The following is a 25,847-nucleotide window of genomic DNA, read 5'->3' on the forward strand; positions in this document are numbered from 1 at the left end:
TCTTCCGATCGAGGACCATGGCCTCAGATTTGGAGGTGCTGATCCTGATCCCTGTCGCTTCACACTTGGCTGCGAACCACCCCAGTGCATGCTGTAGGTCCAGGTTCGATGAAGCCAACAGGACAACATCATCTGCAAAAAGCAGAGATGAAATCCTGTGGTCCCCGAACCGGACCCCCTCCGGCCCCTGTATGCACCTAGAAATTCTGTCCATAAAAATGATGAACAGAACCGGTGACAAAGGGCAGCCCTGTCGGAGTCCAACATGCACCGGGAACAGGTCCGACTTACTGCCAGCAATGTGGACCAGACTCCTACTCCGGTCATACAAAGACCGGACGGCCCTTAACAAGGGGCCCCGGACTCTGTATTCCCGGAGCACCCCCCCACAAGACACCACGGGGGACGCGATCGAACACCTTCTCCAAATCCACAAAACACGTAAACTGGTTGGGTGAACTCCCACGAACCCTCGAGCCCCTATGGAGGGTCAAGAGCTGGTCCACCGTTCCACGACCAGGACGAAAACCGCATTGTTCCTCCTGAATCCGAGGTTCGGCTATCGGTGGAATCCTCCTCTCCAGTACCCTGGAATAGACTTTCCCAGGGAGGCTGAGGAGTGTGATCCCCCTATAGTTGGAGCACACCCTCCGGTCCCCCTTTTTAAACAGAGGGACCACCACCCCGGTCTGCCAATCCAGAGGCACCATCCCCGACCGCCATGCGATGTTGCAGAGACGTGTCAACCAAGACAGTCCCTGCACATCCAGAGACTTAAGGTACTCGGGGCGAATCTCGTCCACCCCCGGTGCCTTGCCACCGAGGAGCTTGCCAACCACCTCGGCGACTTCAGCTTGGGTGATGGACGAGTCCACCTCTGAGACCTCAGTCTCTGCTTCCTCCACGGAAGACGTGGCGAAGACGTGTTGAACACCGATTAATGAATTATACCAATCAGAACAGGGCCGGTCACCTGGGAGGCGACAGCAGGAAGGCTCTGGTGCTCAGACTGACCAGGAAAATACCTTGCTCTGACAGACCCAGCCACCAAGTGCATCATGGGAGACTTTCTGCTTCATGAGACGTTGTTGTCTTGCTTTTAGTGTTTCATGATAATTAGCTGGAATGTGTCCGGGCCCTTCAGTTCCTCTTATGCAATAACAAGATGCCCTCATAATTTATGCTTTGTTTAAACTTTAAAATGCAGTTTTGTCGACTTCCCCTGCTCTTATTCATGTGAACTGGTCCATAATGTAGTACTCTTCTGATTAATAAAGCTCTTCCAATGGCAAAGCCTTCCAAAACTGAACTTTCCAGGAGAGCCTTCCAGAGGATTTAGTGCTTCCTCCGCCCTGTGCAGCGTGGGCAGCAGGAACATCAAATAAAACCCGCAGTGACACTTTAACCTCAGCGGTTCACTCCAAGTCCAATACTTACAGTTCTGGAACAAAAAGATATGCAAATCTGCGGCGAGCCATCAGAGAAGAACAGACACGGTGGAAGTCGCTTTAAGGAAATGTCAGCTTGTACATTTATTTTATTATTCACAGGAGAACACAGCAGAGGCATGGAGTTTCTCATAACCCCTCGGGGCACATTCAGCGGGGCAAAACGTCACCGAATGATCAGAAATAGAAATAGATTTCATGCGGGGCCACATGTATGCCCCCCAGAGATATTTATGTTTTTCACCAATACAGTTTAGAACCAATCAACCACTGATCTCTACGGCCTGGACTCAATGATCACTTCTTCATGTTGTTTTTTTATTTTTTTTTCCTTGTGTGCAGGAGGTTCAACAAACCAACAGTCAGGACAGGAAGGAAAGCGGGGGAGCGAGGAGGAGCGTCGTGATGGAGCAACACACTGGAATGGGAGATCAGGGAGGAACACCTCCAGCAGTGAAGCCCCTCCGTCAAGGTTCTGCCACTGTACACCGCACGCCTCACCCTGGGGGGCGGGGAGGGAAGCGCTTCCCAGAGACGCTCCATCGCTCTCAGCCGCGGCGGAGTCGGTCCTGCGCTCTGAAAACCCGCCTCCTTCCCCCGTCTGCGGCGGTGAGCGCCATCGCCTCAATCTCCATGGCGATGACGGCCCCATTCAGCCGGGCAGCCACCCACCGGGAGGGGCGGAGGCTCAGTCAGTCAGTCAAGCAACAGGCGGAGGAGGGGGCGGGGGCGGGGGGGGGGGGGGGGGGGGGGGGGGGCAGCAAGAAGAAAAAAGCAAGGGAATAAAAATGGCTGCCTTGTGGTGGCCAGGTGTCGGCGTTCTGAAAGGGAATCCAGACTTCCGCAGATCATTCAGCTCCATTTACCTTTTGGAGCCACCCAGGGCGCAGCAGCCCGAGGTGAGACCGGCGTTACCGTGGCAACGCATTTACCCACTGTGACGAGATTGAGCACATCTGTTGCCGACTCGTTGACGGATGAAAAGAAAAAAAAAAAACAAGACACTGAACTGAAGAGACTGAAACACTTATCAGGAACACTTTTCAAAGATCAGCTCATGTGCAGAGCAGGAACCGGGTCCGTCAGAGTCCAGGAGGTTCCCGCTGGTCCATGAGGGCTGTCTGGAGGTCCACAGTGTCCCGAACACTTGGTTTACCACGTATTTACCCGAACAGCGACGATCCCAGGCAGAGTACAGGAGAGACAGGCAGGCGACTGGGAGCTCAATCAGCAGCAGGAATGTTCTCATGAAGGGAACCAGAACAACACAGAACGACGCTAATGAGCCGTCACACCTGCAGCACGGCTCAGATCCCCCGTCACACACACCGTGACGTCTCCCATCAGCCCACAGCAGGGTGAGGAGGAGGAGGAGCCGTCCCGCCTCTACAGAACAGCTCCACGGCCTTCTGCTGGTTTGGCTAGCTGGACTCCACATTAGCATCTCTTCCTCAACCGCCTCAGAGATGTTTACTTGGAGGAGGCTAATCGGTTTAATCATTTACTGCAGACAGAAGAATTAAACCGACACTACCACCAGCTCCTGGACACCACTGCTGAAGCCTTCTTATGGTCATTTAGTTACATTTCAAGTGGAATCGGACTCTTATGGCTAAAAGCTGCAGTACCACTGGCAGCCACGGGGGGCAGGGTTCAGATACGAAGCAAATACATGGTGTGATGGAGCCATTTTCTCTCTTCCTGTCTCCACCAGCACAGTGATGGCTGACTTCTGGTCAGGGTGTGATAGAGTGACAGATGTTGAACACATCGGACTGTTTAAAGCTCATGTACAGCTCACACAGCATGAAGCAGGATTAATGAGAAATAAAGCAGTTTTTAAAATCTGATTTATCAGCACCACACCACAGTTCCCCCTGAAGTCTGAACTTGTTGCCCTTTGTCCAGAAACTCTTCCCGGCAGTGAGCCTGGACTCGTCTGCCGGCTCCACCGCAGAGCGCCGGACTCATTGACCTTCAGCTGACGTGACGGAGGGGAGCCGTCCGTCCCACAGTGACGTTACCCGGAGCTGCTGGTGGAGATAACACAGCTCACACACTCTGTACAGTCAGACACACCGGACACATGTTGAACGTGTCCAGCGCTGAAGCCAGCTCAGACGGCTGCTGTCTGTCGTCTTATCTATCATTCTAAAGAGCCACTTCGGGACTGCTCTGGCTCTGTGTGTGAGAAACAGCCATGTGTTTATGGTGCATGCTGAAAGCTGTAATGTTCTGCTGGAACACAGAGAGGGGAAGTTCCTCTGGAGGAGAGAGGGGCCGATGGACGGATCAGTCCACAGACCAAGCCAGGATCCGTCTGAGGACCAGAGTGAAGCACAGCACACCGCCAGCGCTGGACGGCCCGCAGCGCCACACTCAGCAGAGCTCTTAAAACATTTAAACATGTGGTTTGAGGGCCAACGGTGGCCCCACAAATGGTCCAGTTAGAAAAAATAATGAGGGAGCAATTCATTTGTTGCATTTTTACCTGCAGCAAAACTGAAAACTAAGATAAAACTTTGAAAAACTGAAGCTGCTGTGAAGGAAAACTTCATGTTCCACAAGTCTTCGAATGTTCCACAAACTCCGAGTGATGGAGGTGTCGCAGCGGTCACTGTGTGTGTGTGTGTGTGTGTGTGTGTGTGTGTGTGTGTGTGTGTGTGTTTGTTTGTTGTGACTGAAGCTTGAGACTCCCTGCTCCATTTCACACTCTGTAGGCCCCGACATGTCCATGCTCTCTCTCTCTCTCTCTCTCTCTCTCTCTCTCTCTCTCTCTCACACACGCAAACACACACACACACACACACACACACACACACACTCACTGGGTTCTCAGCCCATCACTTGCACCTCAGCCTGTTTCTTCATTTCTCTCCCTCCCTCCCTCTATCTCTGGTCTCTGCTCCGTTCTGCTGCTTTATCTGGGCGGATAAAGCTCTCCCTGCTGCGGAGTGTGTTTTCGCGGCTCGGCCTTTATCTGCCGTCTGGATGCCGTGTGTGTGCAGCGGCTCGGAGAGAGAGACGTCGGCGGCGGGAGACAGCTTCCCCGTGTCAGGCCAATGATGGATTAGAATACTAAAATACTGGAGAGAGAAAGCAGACGCACGAGATGCTCAAATCTGACATGGTGCGTGTGTGTGTGTGTGTGTGTGTGTGTGTGTGTGTGTGTGTGCGTGCACGTGAGTGCTGGGTAATAGAACAATAAAAGAAGCACACACATCCAGCTCCTCACCCTGAAGGCTCCTCTCTCTCCGACTTGATTTAACGCATGACTTCCCGGCTTGTTTATTCCGGTCCGTATTAATGTAAATCACCGGAGTCCGGTCTCTGGCCTCCGTCCGCCTCCGTCCGCCTCCGTCCCTCCATCCCTCCGTCCCCCTCCATCCCCCTCCTTCCCTCCGTCCCCCTCCTTCCCTCCTTCCCTCCATCCCCCTCCTGCCCTCCGTCCCCCTCCGTCCCTCCGTCCATCCCTCTTGTCGTCCTGCCACCGGGCGTCGGCCCCGGCGACAAACGGCCCAGACAACAATTAAAAAGAACAACGGGCCCGGCAGTAAAGCGCCGCCGCCCGGGCCCCCGCCGCCATGTCAATCAGACGCCGCCCTCCCCCCGCTGATCTCAATTAACCCCCGCCACCGGCCGGCGGAGGGGGGGCGGAGGAGGACCGGCCTCATCCTGGGTGGGGTGGAGGGGGGCGGAGGGAGCCATCGGCAGGTCACAGCGAATCGCTCCGGCTGATTCCAGCAGCTCGCTCCCCACCCGCTCTCGCTTTGTCAGATTCAAAGGAAGAACTCGGACCTGTGCGATCCCCGACGGCAGTCTGCCCCTGAGCAAGGCAGCCATGCTCACATGCAGCGTGTAGTGTCACTTCACTGCCTTGGTACATCCTGCAGCACTGAGCAACTCAGACACTTCTGTCTGTTGCTCCTGCAAGTGAAGACCCTGTCCAGGACACAGTCCAAACAAACAAACAAACAAACAAACAAACAACCAGCCAACTAAACCAACCAGCCGACCAACTAAGGGACCTCCTCAGGCTGACCCATGGTGTCATGGCGTTCAGACTGCTGCCATGAGAGACCGTCTCCGGCTCACCTGCAGGTGTCTCAGCTGGAGACCCTGACCTGGTGCTGAACCTGGATCATCTGTGTCTCCGGAGTTTCTGGATCAGCTCTGCTGGATTCATCAGAATCCTGAACTCAGTTTGGAAATGTTCTCAGCAGGAATCAAAACGCTCACATGAGAGGCTACATTTCACAGCTACGTCACACTGGTCCGTTCACACACACACACACACACACACACACACACACACACACACACACCGTGGCGAGCTGGGGGAAGGCTGATGGAGACATCAGCAGTCTGGGCAGCGGCCGGCGTCTCATTGTAATCAGAGTCCTCTCTCAGGTCCTGATTGCTGTTTATGAGAGTGACTTCCCGCTGCCGCCGCCGCCGCCGCCGCCGGCTCCGCGGCTCCGCGGCTCCGGATCAGGTGAGCCGCTCTTATCTGGCCGGCTGAGTGACGGGCGCTTTGTGTGAGGGGTGTGTTGCTCCGACAGCCTCTCACTCCGACTGCAGCCCTGTCACCTCTCTCCTCTCATCCCCTTCACCCCCGCGCCTCACTCTCTGCCCTCCGCCACGGCGGGCGCCCCTGCAGACGGAAGTTAATTTTACACGTTTCCAAGAAATGGGAAAAGAAAAAAAAATTAGTGTCAGCAAAAGATTTATAAGACACAGAAAATCAGGAGCCGGCGATTCTCTGCTGTTTGTGCTTCAGGGTTCTTCCTGCTCCGCTATGGCAAACTATTTCTATCACACACACACACACACACACACACACACACACACACACACACACACACACACACTCCAGGAGCCTGTCAGATGATAAAGAGATGTTGTGAGGGACTGATTATCAGCGTCCCAACTAAAAACAAGTAAAACATCAAACAGTCACAGACCACACCGGGACCTGGCCTTATTTCTTTCTTAATTTCTCCTCCTCCCTCCCCCTCCCCCTCGTCCTCCCCCTCTGCTCCTCATTTTGTCTGTCTGTGTCAGGAGTAGCATGTCTCTCTCTCTCTCTCTCTCTCTCTCTCTCTCCGCCTGCCGGGGAGCTGTTTGATTTGTTCTGCCGTTTTAGAGCTCATATTGTTTCTGGAGTCTTGTTTTTATTATGACGGCTTTATTCATATCGGAGCCTGTGGCGCTCGGTCCCAGTCCTGAGTCACGAGGGGAGGGGGGGGGGCAGCAAAGCAAGAAAGAGCTGCATCGGCTCAGTGTGTGTGTGTGTGTGTGTGTGTGTGTGTGTGTGTGTGTGTGAGGCCGTGCTGACGTGGGTGGGAACGATGGAGTGCAAGATTAGAAATTACAACAAAAAGCGCGATTATTTCACCCGATCTGCACACATCTCACACTCGGCACTTTCCCCTCGCCGGGCGAAGAGGGACGAGGCTCTGAGTGAGGACGAGGACGGCTGTCCCCTCCATCCGTCGGCCGTCAGGACGGCAGGACGGGAGTCCCGGTGGGGACGCTCCTGCTGTCCTGTCTCTTCACTCTCTCATGACTGACAAACTGGCAGCCTCCAGGCAGACCCGCCGCTGTCTTTATCTTCCTTCAGTTATCAGCAGAATATCTGTTAATTCTTCAAAAAATAAGTCATATTCTGGCAGAAGAGTTGATGTGTCTGGAGTGACGATGGTCCGGGAGTTCACTGAAGAGCTGAACTGAAGCTCTTCTTCCTCGGTTTGGCTCCGTCTGAAGCGACAGTGTGGCGGAGGAGCAGGGAGAGGTTAACTTGTGCTTTGTAAAGTCCTGTTCATCCTCCACTGCTCTGTAATTCTGAGGATACTCGTGGTAACTAGTTACCAGAGCTCAGATGATTACTCTCTTCCTGGCCGTTAGAAAGGCCACTGGTCGGCTCTGCGGTGGGTTTGTGCATCATGAAGGGAATACCGGCCGGATCCGCAGCACAGCGTGTTCAAATAAAATGGCCTGAAGAACGAAAACAGATGAATGCTGCCTGCTAATGGCAGACCATCACAATGAACCGTTTAGGGAGGCTCTGTTAAATCTGGACTTTGTAAAATACACACTATTAATCAAAAAGAACATCTGAATGTATAATGCTATGCCTGCTAATTCATCACATCCTTTTTAGAGATGTTAGTTAAATTAGTTGTGTTGTCTTGTCAGAAAACACCATTTATGCAGTGTAGTTATTCAGGGAAGCTAGCTGGCTACAGCAGTGGACATTTTTAATATTTCATGTCATTCCTGTTAAGGAGCCGGGAACAGTGGCGCCGTACAGGATATTAAAGTGTAGCTCCTCTGATTCTCAGGATTCCTGCTTTAACATTTTGTATATTTTTCAGAAGAGGTTTTCATTCTGTTCCAGACTCTAATCCAAGGCTGTTTTCATGATGCCACCTGTTCCGAGCCGTATGTAAGACTAATCCCATACGACAGTAAAGAGTTGACCTTTGGTGAAGCCCCGCCCCCAAAAGCAGTCGAACCAATAGCATTCAACTACCGGCTGCTCAAACTAGCAAGAACATTCTGAGTGGAGACCATCGGCGCTGACGGCTCCGTTTCTCTATGAATGGCTTCCCGGGGCCGAGCCAGAGGTCAAGGGTCAGTGGCGTGAAGGAAAAGAAACCCGCCATGTTGAAAGCAATCTAGTGGAAAGATGAGGTGATTCTCCGTGTGTCCGCTGAGGTGCGGACTGGATGCAGCGTCAGACGCCGTCTCCCCGATGTGTCCGAGCTGAGCTGAATGAGGACACACTGTCCAAACGCCAGACCGCTGTGTGGACCGAGGACAGGGACGGAGTGAGCTCCACCCACCTCACCACACCGGGGGGACGGGGGACGGGGGACGGGGGACGGGGGACGGAGCAGGGACAGGGGACAGCAGTCCCGGGATGGACGGATGCTACTGACAACAGGAAGTCCAGTTCTTCACTGCGCGTCTCTTCATCTGACACCGATCAGTCCAGGAGTGTTAGAAGGTCCACTATATGCAACTGAGTGTGAGTGTGTGTGTGTGTGTGTGTGTGTGTGTGTGTGTGTGTGTGTGTGTGTGTGTGTCCTAGCCCCAGGCGGCGGCCAGCAGCAGCAGCAGCAGCAGCAGGGGTCGGGCGGGGCGGGCGTTGAGGGCGCAGGCCCCCCCGGTTCCAGTGGAGCCCAGGTTGGAGACGGTGGCCCTCTCGGAGTACAGCGAGATGACGTCGAACTGGTCGCTCTCGCTGTCCTCCAGCCCCACCTCCGTCTGAGCCCCGTGGTCCTCCTCCTCCTCCTCGCTCTCCACCACCTGCAGGGACGAGACAGTCCGTCAGGGAGGGGGGGAGGGGGGGCGTCCAACACCTGATGACCTTTAACCTTCTGATGAATTCAGGTGACTATCAGAGTTTTAGTCACGAGGAATGAAGAAGAGGAAAACTCAACCTGCAAATCACCACACAGCGTCTGAAGAGAGACATTCAGCCTGTCACCGCGGCCACAAGACACCCAACACCGAGCACAGGCTTCAGGATGGAGGGATGAAGGCAGACAATGGAGCGGCGTGTCCAGAGCGGTGGCTGGGTCCGGCGTTGGGACTGGTTCTGGTGGAGACCGGTCCGCAGCGTCCCGGTCGGTTCTGCAGACCGGTCCAGCTGCTGGTCTCCAGTGAGGGGGTCTAACATCTGGAGCGGGCCGGGCCCGGCAGGCTGCTGAGCCGATGCTGAGAGCCGGCCTCTTACCGGGCGTCGCCGGGCTCATTTGGAACTTTTCCCGGAGGGGTGCGACGGCGGCGGCGGCGGCGGGGGTAAACGGCGCCGTTAACCCGGGGTGGCGGGAACGCTTCACAGCCAGGCTCAGGAGGGAACGGCCCAGACGTGTGAGGGAAGCCAGCCGAGGAGACAGGGAAGCGTCTGCTGTCCTCCTGCTGTCCTCCTGCTGTCCTCCTGCTGAGCGCTGGACGTCCTCCTTCCCGCCGCTCCGCTCCAGCTGGGCGGCGAGGGACAGAAAGCGCCCGGAGAACATTCTTCATTTTTCGTTGAAGATAATCGAAGTGCAGGCTTCTTTCATGAGGACCTCCGTCCGTCCAGCTCTGCAGCGGTGCTCTCAGGAGGACGGATTCCCACAGCTGAGGAGTTTCTGGACAGAGGCTGTCCTCAGCAGACACAGCGGACACAGCCGTGACCTCCAGGAGGTCAGCGCCGGCGGCAGAAGGTCAGGAGGTCGTTGCTGCCTGCGTCCTCTAACAGTAACAGTCAAATCTGTCTTCCGCCACTGGCGGCCCAGAGGTCGGAGAAGTGGACTTGAGATCTGAGGTTTGCCGGTTTGAATCCCACCGTCTGGCTCAATGAATGAATTCCTCGGGTGGGATCGATGAAGCGGTGAATTCCTGCTGAACATGACTGCCACTGCTCACGCTGTAACACTGAAGCGAGGTTCCAGCTGGGCGCTGATAAAACTTCACGTGGCGGCGTGTGTTCAAACCCCGCCCCGCCACACGTTCCACTGCCCGTCTGTGGAACGGGAACGTTTAAAACAAAGAGCAGTCATCTGCGCCTCTGAATGGGATGTTTCTCTTTCTGCTCCTGCCGGCGCCGATACTCCGCTGTTTGAAGTGAAACCTTTCAAACTGCGGAAAAATCACTTTAGAGAAACAAGCGAGAGCTCGGCGGAGAGGCGAGCGAGCGGCTGAGTGACAGCCGGATGAGATGAGGAGCAGGTATGGATTTGGGGCTGGGTGGGGCGATGGAGCGAGGACAGAACAGAAAGACAAGGATGAAGACGTGGAAGAAAACAAAGAGGGATGGAGGAAGTGAGGAAAGGACAGAGGGATAAAGAAGAGCGAGAGAGAGAGGAGGGGGGATTTGGGGGAAGAGAGAGAGAGACGGGGGGAGACATATGGGCATGAATAAATTCATAGTAATGAAGCCTGACTGATGCACTGCTTCCAACCAACACCTCATCTAATCCGCTCACTGGGAGAGAGACTCAGACGGACACAGAGGAGAGCGAGCAGCGAGCGGAGGAGGGCAGCTGAAGATGAGAGCGAGCGACAGAGAGAGAGAGAGAGTTGGAATCCCCTCTTGTCTGCCGGCCCAGATTATCTCTGGCAGCGAGGCATGCTGGGAGGCGGGAGCCGCACACTGTGGTCCGGCCAGGGTTCCAGTTAGCCAGGACCGCGATCCGATTGGACCGCGCTTAACGGCCGGCGCCGGGCAAGGGCGGCCAGGAGCCGGCGCTCCCAAACATATGTGTTTCCAGCACATTTCAGCATGTCTGTGAGTGTGTGTGTGTGTGTGTGTGTGTGTGTGTGTGTGTGTGTGTGTGTGTGTGTGTGTGTGTGCACATTACTGGGCTGGCACACTGAGACAGGATCCAACAGGACTGAAATGAAAAGACTTGGGGCCAGGACTTGTCAGAGTGCCACACACTGTGTGAGGGCTGATTGGCTGGGAGAGAGGAATTAAAGGGCCGCCGTCAGGACGCCATCAGGACGCCGTCAGGACGCCGCGGGGCTTTTGTTGGTGTGCAGCGGAGGTCTGATCCTGATGGCTTCACCTTCCACCTGATAGCTGCGGAGCAGGACACGTGTTGATTAGGAACTCAGGGAGCACTCCACCGTCGCCGCCTTGATTATTTCCACCGTGTGCCGGGAACGCTTTAATCCAGCAGTGTGGAACGCCGCCGCCTCGGAGGAGAATCACTGATTCAGTCACCTGAAGGTTTATTTCACATCGACTGTCATCAGTGAAGGAACGCTACAGCCAAGACACTGGAGAGGCAGACGACTGAGTCCCACCCATCCTCTATCATTAATCCATCCATCATCCATCCATCCATCATCCATCCATCCAACCATCCAACCATCATCCATCCATCCATCATCCATCCATCATCCATCCATCCATCATCCATCCATCCATCCAACCATCAATCCATCATCCATCCTCTATCATTAATCCATCCATCATCCATCCATCCATCATCCATCCATCATCCATCCATCCATCCATCCAACCATCAATCCATCATCCATCCTCTATCATTAATCCATCCATCATCCATCATCCATCCATCCATCCAACCATCAATCCATCCATCCATCCTCTATCATTAATCCATCCATCATCCATCCATCCATCAATCCAACCATCAATCCATCCATCCATCCTCTATCATTAATCCATCCATCATCCATCCATCATCCATCCATCCATCCAACCATCAATCCATCCATCCATCCTCTATCATTAATCCATCCATCATCCATCCATCATCCATCCATCATCCATCCATCCATCCTCTATCATTAATTCATCTATCATCCATCCGTCCATCATCCATCCATCCATCCAACCATCCATCCATCCATCCATCCTCTATCATTAATCCATCCATCCATCCATCCATCAATCCATCATCCATCATCCATCCATCATCCATCCATCCATCATTCATCCATCATCCATGCATCCATCATCCATCCATCCATCATCCATCCATGCATTCAAAATAGCTCTGTTACTTTTGTTACATCCATCGACCACGCTGTACTTTTCACCAATTTAAAGTATGCAGTGGTCTCGACCCCAAACCTTGCTTATTTTACACACACACACACACACACACACACACACACACACACACACACACACACACACACACAAATATATACCAAAAGACTGCTTCACAAGAAAGCAAGAAAGATAAAAACACAAAGAGGTAAAACAAAAAGAAGCCAGTAAACGTAGTCGAACATTAAACTCTATGCTGGACAGTTGAACAGAGGTGTTTTCAAGCGGGGTTTGAGTGTGTGCAGGTCAAGGCGGAGTCGGACGGGGATGAAGTCTCACAACTTTTCTCTGAATGTCTCCACTATTGTTACACTGATCTCCAGACAGCGACAGATTGCTCCGTCGCCTCCAAGCGAGTTACGGCAGTCTGGTCTCTGAACTTGATGAAACCACTGAGTCCACAGGTTACTGGTGGAAGGTGGAGAGCAGAGACTCATCCTGAGCCCGGAGCAAAGTAACCTTCACTTCATCTCGTCTGCTGTTTGCATCAGCTCTGTTCCTGTCCCTGATCTGCCAGAGCCTTACAGTGAAGCCAAACGCCGGAGCACAGACTGACTTCCACCAGCATACATATGTAGGAGCCGTCAAAATCACGTCTCTGGAGTTCCTCCAGCGGCGTCCCAGAGCCTCCAGGGGAACTGCTGCTCCACACCCGGTTCTGCCTCTGAGCAGAAGGCAGGCTAAAGTATCCCGATCACAGACGGGCTGCTCAATCATCCATTCATCCTCAGGAACGCGGTGGAGTCACCGGCACGTCTCGGCATTGTGGGAGGAAGCAGGAGCACCTGGCAGGTTCAGGATGGAACATCAAACGTAACAATCTGCGTGCTCTCTGATATTCTCTTTAATATCAGGTGTGCTTACATTTTAATGCCTTGCTCATCTGTCAGCAGTGAAAAAACAGTTCACAACTTGTCATCTGCTGTCAGGTCTGCACTCATCCTATCCTCAGGTTGGGGTGATGAATAAATAAATGATGGCGGTTCTTTGGTAAAGACACCTACTCATAACAGCTTCATGCATCTGGCAACGCAGCCGCAGAGCTCAGCGCTTCAGAGCATAAAACTCTCTAAACAGCCCACCAGTGAGGAGGAGAACTTCATGTGGGTAGATTTCATGCTCTGAAGCATCAGTCCAAACTTCTGTCCATCTCTGTGAGTTTTTCAGTGCTGCTGTGCGACGGTCAGGGCGTCTTATCTGTGATTGGACAGTTCTGCTATGGAAGTCAAAATGAATGAATTGTAAATGAACACGTTTGCTTGGACTAGTTACTGTTCAGAGAAGAAGCCAACGTCTTGTCCTGGATCTCAGAGTAGAAGTTCAATAAGACCAGAGGGTCTCCAGTGAGAGGTGGGGGGTCAAGGTCTGAGCTCACCTGGACTGGAGTCTGGTTCTGCAGGAAGTCTCCTCTGAGCCTGGTTCTACAGAAAGTCTCTGAGCCTGGTTCTACAGGAAGTCTCCTCTGAGTCTGGTTCTGCAGGAAGTCTCCTCTGGGTCTGGTTCTGCAGGTTTCTCTGTTAGAGGCAGTGTCTCCTCTACTTGCTTGTGTTGAACTGTTGGTTCTGTCTCAGTCTCAGCCAGTCTTCAGATCACTGTCGTATTTGAAGCAATAGAAATAAAACTGGACTGAATGCAGAAGTCGAGTCTCTCTCGCGCCAGAAAACGACTCCTGTTGGGTTTGTGGTTTGTCATACTTCAGTCTTTGTGCAAGTCCTGGTTGCATCAGTAGCCAGTGTGTGCTGTTGCTCTGCCCTGATTGCTGCCACCTGTGTTCAGTGTTCTTCCCTCCCTGATGTGCTGCTCAGCATCCCGGAGCCTTCTTGTGTCTGACCCGGCTCTGTCTCTCCCCTGCTTTTGCTTGTGTGATTTTTGGTGACAATAGTCAAACCTGCTTGTTCAGATCTTACATCAGTTTCTACACTGTTATTGGAACAAACAGAACCTGTTGCTGCTCTACGGTCAGCACCGTTATAAATCACACTGTCATAATTAACAGACCAGGAACTCTGGCGGTGGCTGCTGTATCAGTCATTTCAGATGGAAGATGTTCAGTCGTAGTGATATCTGCTCCTGTGGCTTTAAATCTGTGTGACGGCTCATAAACTTCCCCACACACCAACAAGCTGGAAACACCAGCCAGGATGGAGCAGTCAAAGGTCAAACCACACACACTGACAGGGTGTAACTGAGGTGACACACTGAATGAAGCGTTTTGGGATTCTGAAAGAGTTCAGCTTCACTCAGTCATATCAGATGGCATCATTCGGTTCTGACTCCACGTGACGCCATGACAGTTACTGAACTGGAGTATTGATGAATGGCACAGCCAGCCTCACTGTGTGTTTCAGAACCAATGGATCAGTCAGCAAGGACACTCTGCAGTGGTCAGTGTGTTGTGACCAGGCCAGCTGACAGTTTTGCCTGGGTCCGGGACAAGATCGTGTTAGATGGGAACCCCACTTAATGCCTTAATTTAAGGAGGGCCTGGTACCTCAGTGTGAATGTGAGTGTGTGTCGTCGTCTGTGTGTTTGTGCTGAGATGGACCAGACACTGGGATGGTTTGACATGATTTAAACTCCGTAACGCCTGTCCAGGGAGGACCCCGTCCTCCCCTGTCCTCTCCTGTCCTCTCCTGTCCTCTCCTGTCCTCTCCCGTCCTCTCCTGTCCTCTCCCGTCCTCTCCTGTCCTCTCCTGTCCATAAATGATTTTCTCTCTATCTGAAAAGAGAGAACCCAGAACCCAGATCAGGGATGGAGCTGGGACGTCTGGTTCTCCTGGATGAATGAATCCTACTTCAGAGCCACAGACTCCTGGTCTGGTGCCCTGGGCCTGTGTGTGTCAGTCTATCACCATCGGCATCGTTAAGCTTTTACAAAATACAATACATTGATTTCTTCAGTATGTTGTTGTAGTTTATTTATTTGTGACCATATTGACTCATACTGTCTGGTCCTGATGTTTCCTCCGTGTCATAAACTGGCCCCTGAGCTAAATGGACCCAGTTCTGCACAGCTCCAGGAGCTGGTTCCACTGCACCGCCAGTGGAACCAGAGTTCTCAAGGTAGCATTTCCAGCGGCTCGGAGCTCCGTTGTGGTGGAACCCAACCCCTAAAACACAATGAAGGTTTCCTGTTTTCACTGGAAGCGGTTGTGGTGCGGACGGCCCGCTGCTCCGGTTCTGGTCCAGAATGCACCCAGCAGAACTTTCAGGCTCAGGCTGTCTCACTGCCGGTTCAGAGGCTGGTTTTTAGCTTAATGTGATATCACCAAAATCACCAGCTCCCCGTCTGGACGTCATTAGGCTGCAGCAGGAGGAAATCCTGCGCCGCTTGTTGAAAGTGCAGCTTGCAGGATGGAGCCTGAGCCCTGCGGAGGTCTCTGATGCTGCTCTTCCTGAGCACATCCAGCGCTATCGCAGCCCCACATCTGTCTGCAGCTGGGAGGAGTCCGCCTGCCTCATCACCTGGAGTTCAGGCTGAAAACACGCCGCGCCTGTTGATCACACACTCCGGAGAGTCTTTTGAAGGCTTGCCAGGGTGCTTTGATGCGTTTTGCCCCGGAGCCGCTGCTCTGATCTTCACATCATGCTGACTCACTGCTGTGTTTCAGCGGCGGAGCGGCCGGCGGGGCTCTGACCTTCCCCTGAGGACGGCCGGCCGACGGCTTCACCTGCCAGGTGGAGGCGTGGCCTGTGGGAGCTGCCCGGACCCGAGAACCGACTCAGTGAACAGCTGGGATCCTCTTTATTAATGTGTGATTAACCAGAGTAAAAGTCTCTCATGTTTCCCTCAAACTGCCACTTAGCATGCGACTGAAGTCTGTTCATGTGGCGGGAATATTCCTCAGAGAGCTTCTCCGCCAGGAGTGAGAGTAAACTGATCATGAGATTGGATTTTATTAAGTTACAGGCTAAATGAGCTGCTTTTCTAAGCCCTTCTGTTTGGGAACCGCGGAACAAAATGACTTCAATCCACTGCTTCTGTTACTCAGAGAGCAATTCCATTGATGTCATTTTTAAAAATTCTTTAAAGTAAAAGTGTTCCACAAAATTCCATAAAGGACTGTAGGAGACAAAGTGAGCAACGAGCCGCCAAAACACTGCTCCCAAAACTGCCAAAAGAATCCAACCCATGCCATGGATGAGCTGTAGAAATCATAAACTCTATTAAAATATCTTTTTCAAGTTTCCGTCCTGTTTCCTCCACACTGTCATCAATGTTCAGAAATGATTTCAGCAGTATCCTCTATAAAAAATAACAGAGTTCAGAGCAAGAACAGCTCACATCATTCCAATCAGTTTTAGATTCATTCAAATTCAAAATGAGTTTTAAGGTAAATTCTGCTGCAGATACAATGCAGTGGAGTCATATTCACAAAAAGACAAAATGGACAAAATATATCATTCAACATACAATAAGAGATAATATTGGCAAGACGAAGACTACAACAAGATTTTAACAAAGAAGGTCAAAAATCGAATAGACCAATTTGGTGATTGTTATTTATTTATATTCCTGATTTAACCAGCTTAAAAAAATCCTCTGATTGAAAATGTATTTTCCAAGAGGGAACCGGCATGACAGCGGCAGGCAAATGAATATTAATATTTAATACATTTAATATCTAGCTCTTTCTATCTATCTATCTATTTCTCTCTCTCTCTAATATACATATATATATATATATATATATATATATAAATTTAGTAATTGAAGGCTGTGAGTGTTTTGTGACTGTAAGCTGCTACCACATTGTGTTTTTCACCTCAAGCAAATCATTAAAAAAAACACTGCAAATACATAAATGCATGAATTTATTCTTTAATAACTATGTTTCTGTTGAAGATCAGTTCAGTATCATTTATTTATGTATTTATTCATTTATTTAATTTTAATTACTATTTACTGGCCCTCTGCTCTCTGAAATACTTTGCTTTATATTTCCTGAAGTACCATCACTGAAGCAGGCTCAAATTCATGTTTTAATTAATCAAAGTGATTAAATTGTCCATGTAACCAGAATCCAAATGTTGTCAAAACCAACAATTATATAAAAAAAGGATTTTTTTTCTGATAAATGAAAGAAAAGTAGATTTTTTTTTAATTCAGTTCACAAAATTGAAAGGTTTTATTTAAGTTTGAAATATTTGAATCTGAAATTACTTCATAGCAGGTGACAAAAACCAGAAGCAGAAAAATTGCAAAAAAAACCTAACAAACAAATAGTGAAGAAACTGCTTCGAGGGAAACTTGTGCGGTGATGTAGAGTGATGTGGTTTGATGTGGGGTCGGGTGATGTGAGGTGATGTAGAGTGACGTGGGGTGATGTAGAGTGATGTGGGGTGATGTAGAGTGATGTGGGGTGATACAGGGTGATGTGGAGTGATGTAGAGTGATGCGGGGTGATGTGGAGTGATGTGGGGTGATGTGGAGTGATGTAGAGTGATGTGGGGTGATGTGGGGTGATACATGGTGATGTGGGGTGATACAGGGTGATATGGGGAGATACAGGGTGATGTGGGGTGATGTAGAGTGACGTGGGGTGATACAGGGTGATGTGGAGTGATGTGGGGTGATACATGGTGATGTGGGGTGATACAGGGTGATATGGGGAGATACAGGGTGATGTGGGGTGATGTAGAGTGATGTGGGGTGATGTGGAGTGATGTGGGGTGATACATGGTGATGTGGGGTGATACATGGTGATATGGGTTGATACAGGGTGATGTGGGGTGATGCAGAGTGACGTGGGGTGATACAGGGTGATACGGGGTGATGTGGGGTGATGTAGAGTAATGTACAGTGATGTGGGGTGATACAGGGTGATACGGGGTGATACAGGGTGATACGGGGTGATGTGTTGTGATGTAGAGTGATGTGTTGTGATGTAGAGTGATGTGGGGTGATGTAGAGTGATGTGGGGTGATACAGGGTGATGTGGGGTGATACAGGGTGATGTGGGGTGATGTGGGGTGATGTAGAGTGATGTGGGGTGATACAGGGTGATACAGGGTGATACAGGGTGCTGTGGGGTGATGTGGGGATCAGCGTCATGTTTGCAGGCTGTAGTCTGAGAATCAAAACGAGCCGCAGCAGATAAATAAACACAACCGGACAAAGATACTGGAACGAGCCTCAGGATGGAGGCAAGACTGGAGGCCCTGTGTGTGTGTGTGTGTGTGTGCGTGTGTGTGTGTGTGTGTGTGTGTGTGTGTGTGTGTGTGCGTGCACTCACGATGTTGTTGTGCTCGGGCAGGTGGTTGCTGCTCAGCAGGTGGTCCTCCTGGACCAGCGGGGACGGCCGGGGAGCCGGGGGCTGGGTGATGTCTGCAGGCAGGGAGGCGGGGCTTCCCATCCAGCTGATGGAGTTACCTGCAGGAGACACAGCCTCATCACTGCCGTGCGTGTGTATGAGTGTGTGTGTGTGTGTGTGTGTGTGTGTGTGTGTGTGTGTGTGTGTGTGTGTGTGTGTGTGTGTGTGTGTGTGTGTGTGTGTGTGTGTGTGTGAACCAGCAGATCTATCTGGCAGTTTTATTGTGGGCGCTGTCGGCAGCCTGATAAATCAGGCGGGTTTATGGGAAGAGCGCTGACGCATCGATCAGGGCTTTAGTGTTTGGACATACAGGCGGCGGCCATATTGACAGCTGCTGTGATTGAGCGACAGCTTGAGGGCTCCGCCCTCCTCCTCCTCCTCTCCTGGAGGCGTGCACGGCGTGCACGGCGGGCCGTGCGGGTCGCCGCCGTGTGAGGAGGCAGAGCTGGCTTCCTGCTGTGAGCGCCGCGGCGGGGGGCGGCCACCCAGACAGCAGTGACACCTTCCCTCCATCTCTGCCCTGCCATCCCTGATGGTCTACAGAAATCTGGTACATTATTTAAAACAGGCTTTAAAAAAAACTCAATCACTCCTTTAACTGTGACTGTGTGGCCCTCACTCAAGAACGACTTGACCGGAGAGTCGAGGGACAAAGACCAAGTGGAGCAACATGGAGACGAGCGGCGGACCGCAGCGAGAAATCAGACTTTACCAAGAATTTAACAATGAAACATGACTGTAGCAGGAAAACGTTTGACACTGTGAGATCCTGAACCACACTGAAGGGAAACCTTTAAAAACCTGGGCCCACTGAACAACAGCCCAGAGGAACGCCGCGGTGGAGCCGGTCACTCACGCAGGCAGGCGTTGTGGGTGAAGAGGCGCTGCAGCCGCTGGCAGTCCTGCCACTGGTTCCCGCTGCCCTCGCAGCTGCACCACAGCGACACGTCTGCGGAGCTGTTGCTGACGTAGTTGGGGGTCATGATGGTTCCTGCAGACCGGGGGAGACGGGGTCGGTCAGGTGGGAGGAAGTTCTGCTCCTCGATTGGACAGAGTCCTCAACGTGAGAAAGTTATCAAACACTTCAACGTTACAGATGATAAAAGATGCTGTTTAGGAGGCGATGGGTCAGAAAGCTTGAGGAACAGCGGAGAAAACAACTTCGTAAAGTCTACAAGTAAAAACGACAGCGAGCCAGCGGAGAGCAGAGCTCCAGCCCCTCTCTGCAGAGCGCTGTGGTGTGGCGCTGTGGAGTTTCAGCCTTGAAGCCATTTCTCAGCGGGATGAGCTGTTCCTCGGTCTTTGTGGTGGGCTGCCGAGCCGTCTGAACGGTCTGACTCGCTCTGCTGCCCTGGCCATGAACAACAAACATAAATGAGGAGAAGACAGACTTCTGGAGTCGTGTGCAGTTTCAGATCAGGGGAGTGATCAGGAGAGTTTAAGACCTGGACGATGAGCAGAGCAGCTGAGGGACAAACGTCCTTCACTGCAACACGAGTGGACCAGCAGGAAGAGGTTTCGGGCTGCGTGTCTGTCCTGGTGTGAAGGCGTCCTGCTCACAGAGGCTTAACGTCCGACTCAGCATCGTCCATCACTGCCACTGAGAGACACTCGGCACGTCTCTGCTGTCTCCTGTCAGCCGTCCTCTGTCCTCGTCCCGGAGCTTCCTCTGCTCTGACACTCTCTCGTCGCTTCACTGCTCTTACTCTTCCCCCGATGGATCTCTTAAAGTGTAAACTGATACTGATCACACAGCCGTCTGAGTCCTGCTGCAGCTGGTGGGGTGGACGTCCTGAACACACACCCGAGACAGACTCAGAGGAGATGGCAGGACCTGTTACACAAACCCAAGATCAGGGTGCTGGGATGGCCTCAGCTCCTCCAGGGTTAGAGGGTTTACCCACTGAGGGAGAGGAGAGGCTTCCTCCTCTTCTGAGGCCTCATCCCAGCTGTGGGGACGCAGGTTCAGAAACCACCAGAAAGAGAATTCCGGACCTTTGGAGCCTGCTGGCCAACATTTACAGTCTCACATCGGGACGCCCCGATTCCACCTGCTGCTCATGCTTAAAGACAGACCCATGTTTCTGTGGTGGGGGGTGTGGCCAGGCCTGGATGCATGGCAGAGCGGGGGAGAGAGGAGGTGCTGGAGCAACTGGAGGAGGAGAGCAGGGGCAGGCGATGGCTCTCAGGGGTGGGGAGTTGGTCATCTCTCCCTACTCACTCATGACGCTATTCTCAAGAAGACACCTGCAACATCCTGATGTGTTGAGGACACTTACAGACCGAGGTCAGCTCTCAGGAGCAACTTTTCACAGCAAATTCTACGATTTCTAGATTAAATACAGAAAGTCTATAAGTTTTTAGATAAAAGATATCAGCTGAATGTCTGATAAATCAGAGGAATCATTCACAGCGTGGCTATAAGTCCTGAAGTGGTGCACGTGTCCCCGGAACAACAACCACTGCACCGATTCTGTCTGGACGGGGCTGAAAGCAGGCTCAGAGCGAAGAGACAGGCTGTGATCGGATGAGAGGATGGCTCTAGAGGGGTCTGCTGGTACCTATGAGTCCGGCGTAGGCCCGCAGGCAGAGGCCGGCCGAGTCCTTCAGACAGCCGCTGGCCGTCACGTGGGAGGGCTGGCAGTTGTTGAGGAAATCAGCCAGTCTGGACCTGCAGGACACACACACACACACACACAGCTCAACACCAACAGCCGGCACGCACGTGTGTGTGTGTGTGTGTGTGTGTGTGTGTGTGTGTGTGTGTGTGTGTGTGTGCGTTCTTGTATTTCTATCCTTGTCGGGGCCAAATGTCCCCACAAGGATAGCAAAACGTGGAACGACGTGCCTTGTGGGGACCTTTTTCCGGTCCTAAGTAGGAGAAACAGTGTTTTCTTGACCATGTTGTTGTTACTGAAAAAAGTAAAAGTGCAAAAACATTTCTTTAGGGTTAGGCTTTGTTGTGGTGTGGGTTAGGGTTAGGGTAAGGGTCAGGGTTAGGGGCTAGACATGAATGGGAGTCAATGGACGGTCCCCACAAGGATAGAAATACAAGACTGAGCGTGTGTGTGTGTGTGTGTGTGTGTGTACTCGTTCTCTCATTTTTAATCGCAGCTCTGATGTTTTTAATTCATCTTCTTGATATTTTCAATTTGCTTCTTTCAGGTCAGGATTGAATTTCTGCCAGTTTTTTTCTTCATTTACTGAATTCATCATTATCAAATGGAAAAAGTGTCTTTAGTGACACACACACACTCACACACACACAGTCAGAGAGTGAATCCCGTGAAGCTGGTCTGAAGTCATGTTCCTTCCTTCATAAAGTTATGTAACCTTGCCGGCAAGCTGAATTCTCACACACCACAAGAATCCATCTTGGACCGCTCGGGCCGATGTGCTCCGGCTCAGATTTTTTTCGGTCGGACCAATCATGCGTCGTTTCGGGCGGGACATGAAGCTTTGACGGAAGCAGGAAGTGATGGACTGCTAATAATACTAGCATGGCTAGCGAAAACAGTGGATGTCCCGACAGCGATTAAATCTGTTTTGGATGAATCCTCTACTGCGTCCTTGAAAAACGATCAGCAAGAGGTTTTTTGTTTGCAGTGATTGGCTGAAGCCAAACATGGTCAGGCGGCGCACTGTGTCCTTCCGTCCAATGAACGCAAAGAGTTCTACAGCAAGTCCCTCCTTCCCCGAATGGATTCACCGAGTGAAATCCCAGATGGACATGTGAAGCAGTTCGTTGCTGCTCATGTCAACATGGTTTTTGTCAGGTTAAAAGTTATGATCCCATCTGGGGAAATAGTCCTATAAAAACAATCATTTCGCCCTGAAAACACCTGAATTTGCTCCAACCACAAGCCGACCCGAGCCCCCCCGTGGCCGCCGCCTCACCTGCAGAGGCGGTGGCTCACCTGCAGAGCCGGTGGCTCACCTGCAGAGGCGGTGGCTCACCTGCAGAGGCGGTGGCTCACCTGCAGAGGCGGTGGCTCACCTGCAGAGGCGGTGGCTCACCTGCAGAGGTCGTCGCGGCGGCAGAAGCTCTGCTGGTGGAGGCAGTTGGGCGGCAGGCCGTCCGGGTCGCGGTAGGAGCAGGACGGCACGATGGTCTTCCTGCGCCGCTCGCCGCACAGCGTGTTGCTGCAGGGGCAGAACAGCACGCCCAGGCTGTACTCCTCCGGCACCCGCTCCAGGAAGCGGCGCAGGGCGCGGTGGCACTTGTGCTGGTTGCACCGGGCGGTCCCGGCCACCCGCTTGGTGCAGGCCAGGACGTACTCCGACCGCAGCGAGCCGCACTTCTCGTACAGGCCGCAGTCCTGCGCCGCCTTCAGGCACTGGTTCTCTCCGTCCAGCTGCATGAAGGACGAGGCTGGAAGGTCAGAGGGCACAGGGGGTCAGAGGGGTCAGAGGGGTCAGAGGTCACCCCGGTCCAGTCACGTCACTGGAGAGCTGGAGGAGGACGAATCAACAGGAAGCGGCTGTGAAGGCAGCGGTAGGAAGAACACAGCGGCGAGAGAAATAGCACTGATTCTGATAGGACATTCCAAAGCAGTGTGTGTGTGTGTGTGTGTGTGTGTGTGTGTGTGTGTGTGTGTGTGTGTGTTACCTGCCACTAAAGAGGCCATGCGAGTGTCCAGTGTGTCGTCATACGGAGAGATTTCCATCTCGTCGTCCTCTGGAGAAGGAAGCAAACAGACGTCATCGTTCCGGTCAGACGGGAGGAGACGTCACAGGGCCGAGGACGGCGTCCCAGGAAGAGCAACATGGCCTCCACAACCTCACCGGGCAATGAGTACTGAATGCCCAGAAACTACAGGAACTACAACATCAAGGCTTTTTACAGTGTGAATGTCAAACGTCACTCATTCTAATAAATACATGTTTTAGTCAAGATGAAAATAATCCGCTCTCCAGTCAGAAGCAAACCCTGAGGAACGCCACAACATCTCCTGAGACGTCACAGCTCAGATTAATGTCAGCCGAGCGTGGAGCGAAGAACTTCCTCATCATCAGACGGAAGCCGTACAATGTGACTTGATGTTCATAACATCTGATGTGGCGCGGCGGCCATGTTGACACCCATCGGATTTATGTCCACATCCCAGAGAGGCCCGTGTCTCTCAGCATGCTGGACGTCTCCTGCTCACACCGTCCCAAAGCGTCTGACTCACAGAAATCCCAACTGGGTTACCAGGTGCTAATGGAAAAACAGGAAAACTCCACAATCACTCAGAATCTGATAAAGAAGAAGTGAGGAAGAAGCAGGAGTAGAAAATACTTGACTGATCGGAGGGACACTCCTCCTCTCAGCACACTGCTCCACACCAACATCAATCCTTATACAGCATTAAAGTAACAGTGAAAACACGGGTGAAGAAGCAGGCACGACTCAGAATACACACAGTCACAGCAATGCTAACGCTAATGCTAACGCTAATGCTAATGCTAATGCAGGTTTCATGCTGCTATCAGAAGGAACGAGTGAATTCAGGAGTCTCTTTTTTTCTTTGCCACCACTGGTGTGTGAATGTGTGTGTGAATGGGTGAATGTGATAATGCAGTGTAAAGCGCTCTGGGCTCTGTCAGTGCAGGGTAAAAGTGCTATATGAGTGTAGTCCATTTACCATTTACCATTCAACAGACCATAACACGAACACAGAGAGACAGCAGCTCTTTCCTTGTTGTGAAAAGTTTCCACTGCGTCACTGATTTGATCAAAGTGGTCGGTCGCGACCGCCTCGCCGCCTCGCTGCATTATTCCCAGTTTCCATCCCCCGGTCCTGCCTGGAGGAGTTACCGTTCAGTAATGCTAATGAAGTCATGAATGAGAGTTCAATTCCACTGGATCTGAAAACATGAACTAATTTCTAAACAGATTATTATCACAGCAGCAGATGGATCCCAGCAGCAAACTAAAGCTGAAAAAACACCTTTTATGTGAATGTGAATCAATGAACCGGTCGCTTCCGTACAAATCTCTAATCCAGGTAATCAGGTGGGATCGTGACGTTATACTATAATTTAATAATCAGTATCTGTTTTTGACAATAAATTTGAATTTATTTAGGAAAAAAACTCAAATAAATTGTTAGTAAAAAATTAAGAAATTAAAAAATGAGGAATTTTAAAAAAAGATTAAATAGCAAAACGACAACTGAAGACAAAAAATAAATAAAGTGTAACATCAACCAGTGAACAAGATGTGAAGTGTGTGAGAAAGCTTTGGTTTATTGACTCAGACAGTAAAATGTAGAATAAAGAGGAAATAAACAAGATGCAGACAATGAAAACAACTTCTCCAACACATCGTATGGAACGAGGAACTGTTTGGACGATTCTAAAGAGCGGTTCACAAGCGTGAAAGTGAATAATGAGACTGGATGAAGGTGTAATCCTGTCAGAAGCGGTTTAGAGGAGGAAGCTGAAGTTCAGCTTCAGCTTTAATCTGCCGGCGGGTGTCCTTCATCCTGCGGCTTCAGAGCAGCACACGGGGCTGAGGCTGGCTTTATTGGCGGCGATAACACACTTCCTTTGTTTGGTCTCCATTGCTACAGACGGGTAATCTTTATGATTCCTGTAATGTGCATCCAGCCACCTCGGAGGAGGCGCGAGCGCGAGAACAGGAAGAGCTGCAACAAGGCTCCAAATGAATGGAAAGTTCCACGGCAGATAATGAGGCAGCAGTTATCAGCCAATAACACATCCCTCCGTCATTCAACTCTCATTACGGTGGACAAAACGCAGGATAAGATAAGAGGAGACGCAGCTTTTGTCCGATTGTGGAAGCCATTAGCGGCGCTCTGATTGACTCGCGGGCCGCACGTTTGTTCCTGCAAATTATTTAAGCACACTCCAAAGTACAAACTCAATCAAGAATGTAATGGCATGTAAAGTGTTTATGTATGTAAATCCTATTCCGGGCTATATATTTATGGTAATGACACGCTAGAGCAGCCTAGCAGCGGCGGGACTGAAGAGTGTGTAATTACACTAATGCTCCACTGACTAATAGGCCACAGGGGAGGAGGAGCCGTCCGCTGGCTACTGCCAGGGCGCGCGCGCGCGCGCGCGTGTGTGTGTGTGTGTGTGTGTGTGTGTGTGTGTGTGTGTGTGTGTGTGTGTGTGTGTGTGTGTGTGAGACAGGACTGCTGCTGCATGTGACTGATTTGGGATTCTGAACCAGGACTGTGATGTGTGTTCAAACAGCTCCTTCCTGGTTGATTGTTACATTCTTCAGACACTTCTACCTACCAGTTGCTTTTGCAGATAGAATGTTAAACACACAACATGTGATCAGTTGGTAAAACATCTTTATCGCCACCATTAGAGGAGAAACAATCCCATCTGCTCTCTGCGTGGCGTCCAGCGCAGCAAGACTGCTGCATCAGGAGCAACACAACTTTAAATACTCTCCAGAGCCTCCACAGCCAGGCCGGCAACCTACTGCTGCTGCTTCTACTGCTTCTACTGCTTCTACCACTTCTACCGCTTTACTGCTTCTACAGC

At 51.5% G+C, this 25,847-nt stretch overlaps 1 protein-coding gene across 1 annotated transcript in view; it reads right to left on the reverse strand.

The window, feature by feature from the left end:
* Window positions 1-8,540: 8,540 nt before the first annotated feature.
* Window positions 8,541-25,847, reverse strand: part of LOC115404045 (GDNF family receptor alpha-4-like) — a 53,080-nt gene continuing 35,773 nt past the window's right edge. The window contains exons 3-8 of the mRNA XM_030113186.1: window positions 22,948-23,016; window positions 22,356-22,710; window positions 20,900-21,009; window positions 19,195-19,329; window positions 18,261-18,397; window positions 8,541-8,762 (exon numbers count right to left, since the gene is read on the reverse strand). Of these exons, the coding sequence (XP_029969046.1) occupies window positions 8,541-8,762; window positions 18,261-18,397; window positions 19,195-19,329; window positions 20,900-21,009; window positions 22,356-22,710; window positions 22,948-23,016 (1,028 nt within the window). The remainder of the gene's footprint in view (window positions 8,763-18,260; window positions 18,398-19,194; window positions 19,330-20,899; window positions 21,010-22,355; window positions 22,711-22,947; window positions 23,017-25,847) is intronic.

This window comes from Salarias fasciatus, chromosome 2 (assembly GCF_902148845.1).
Source record: "Salarias fasciatus chromosome 2, fSalaFa1.1, whole genome shotgun sequence".
Taxonomy (NCBI): Eukaryota; Metazoa; Chordata; class Actinopteri; order Blenniiformes; family Blenniidae; genus Salarias; species Salarias fasciatus.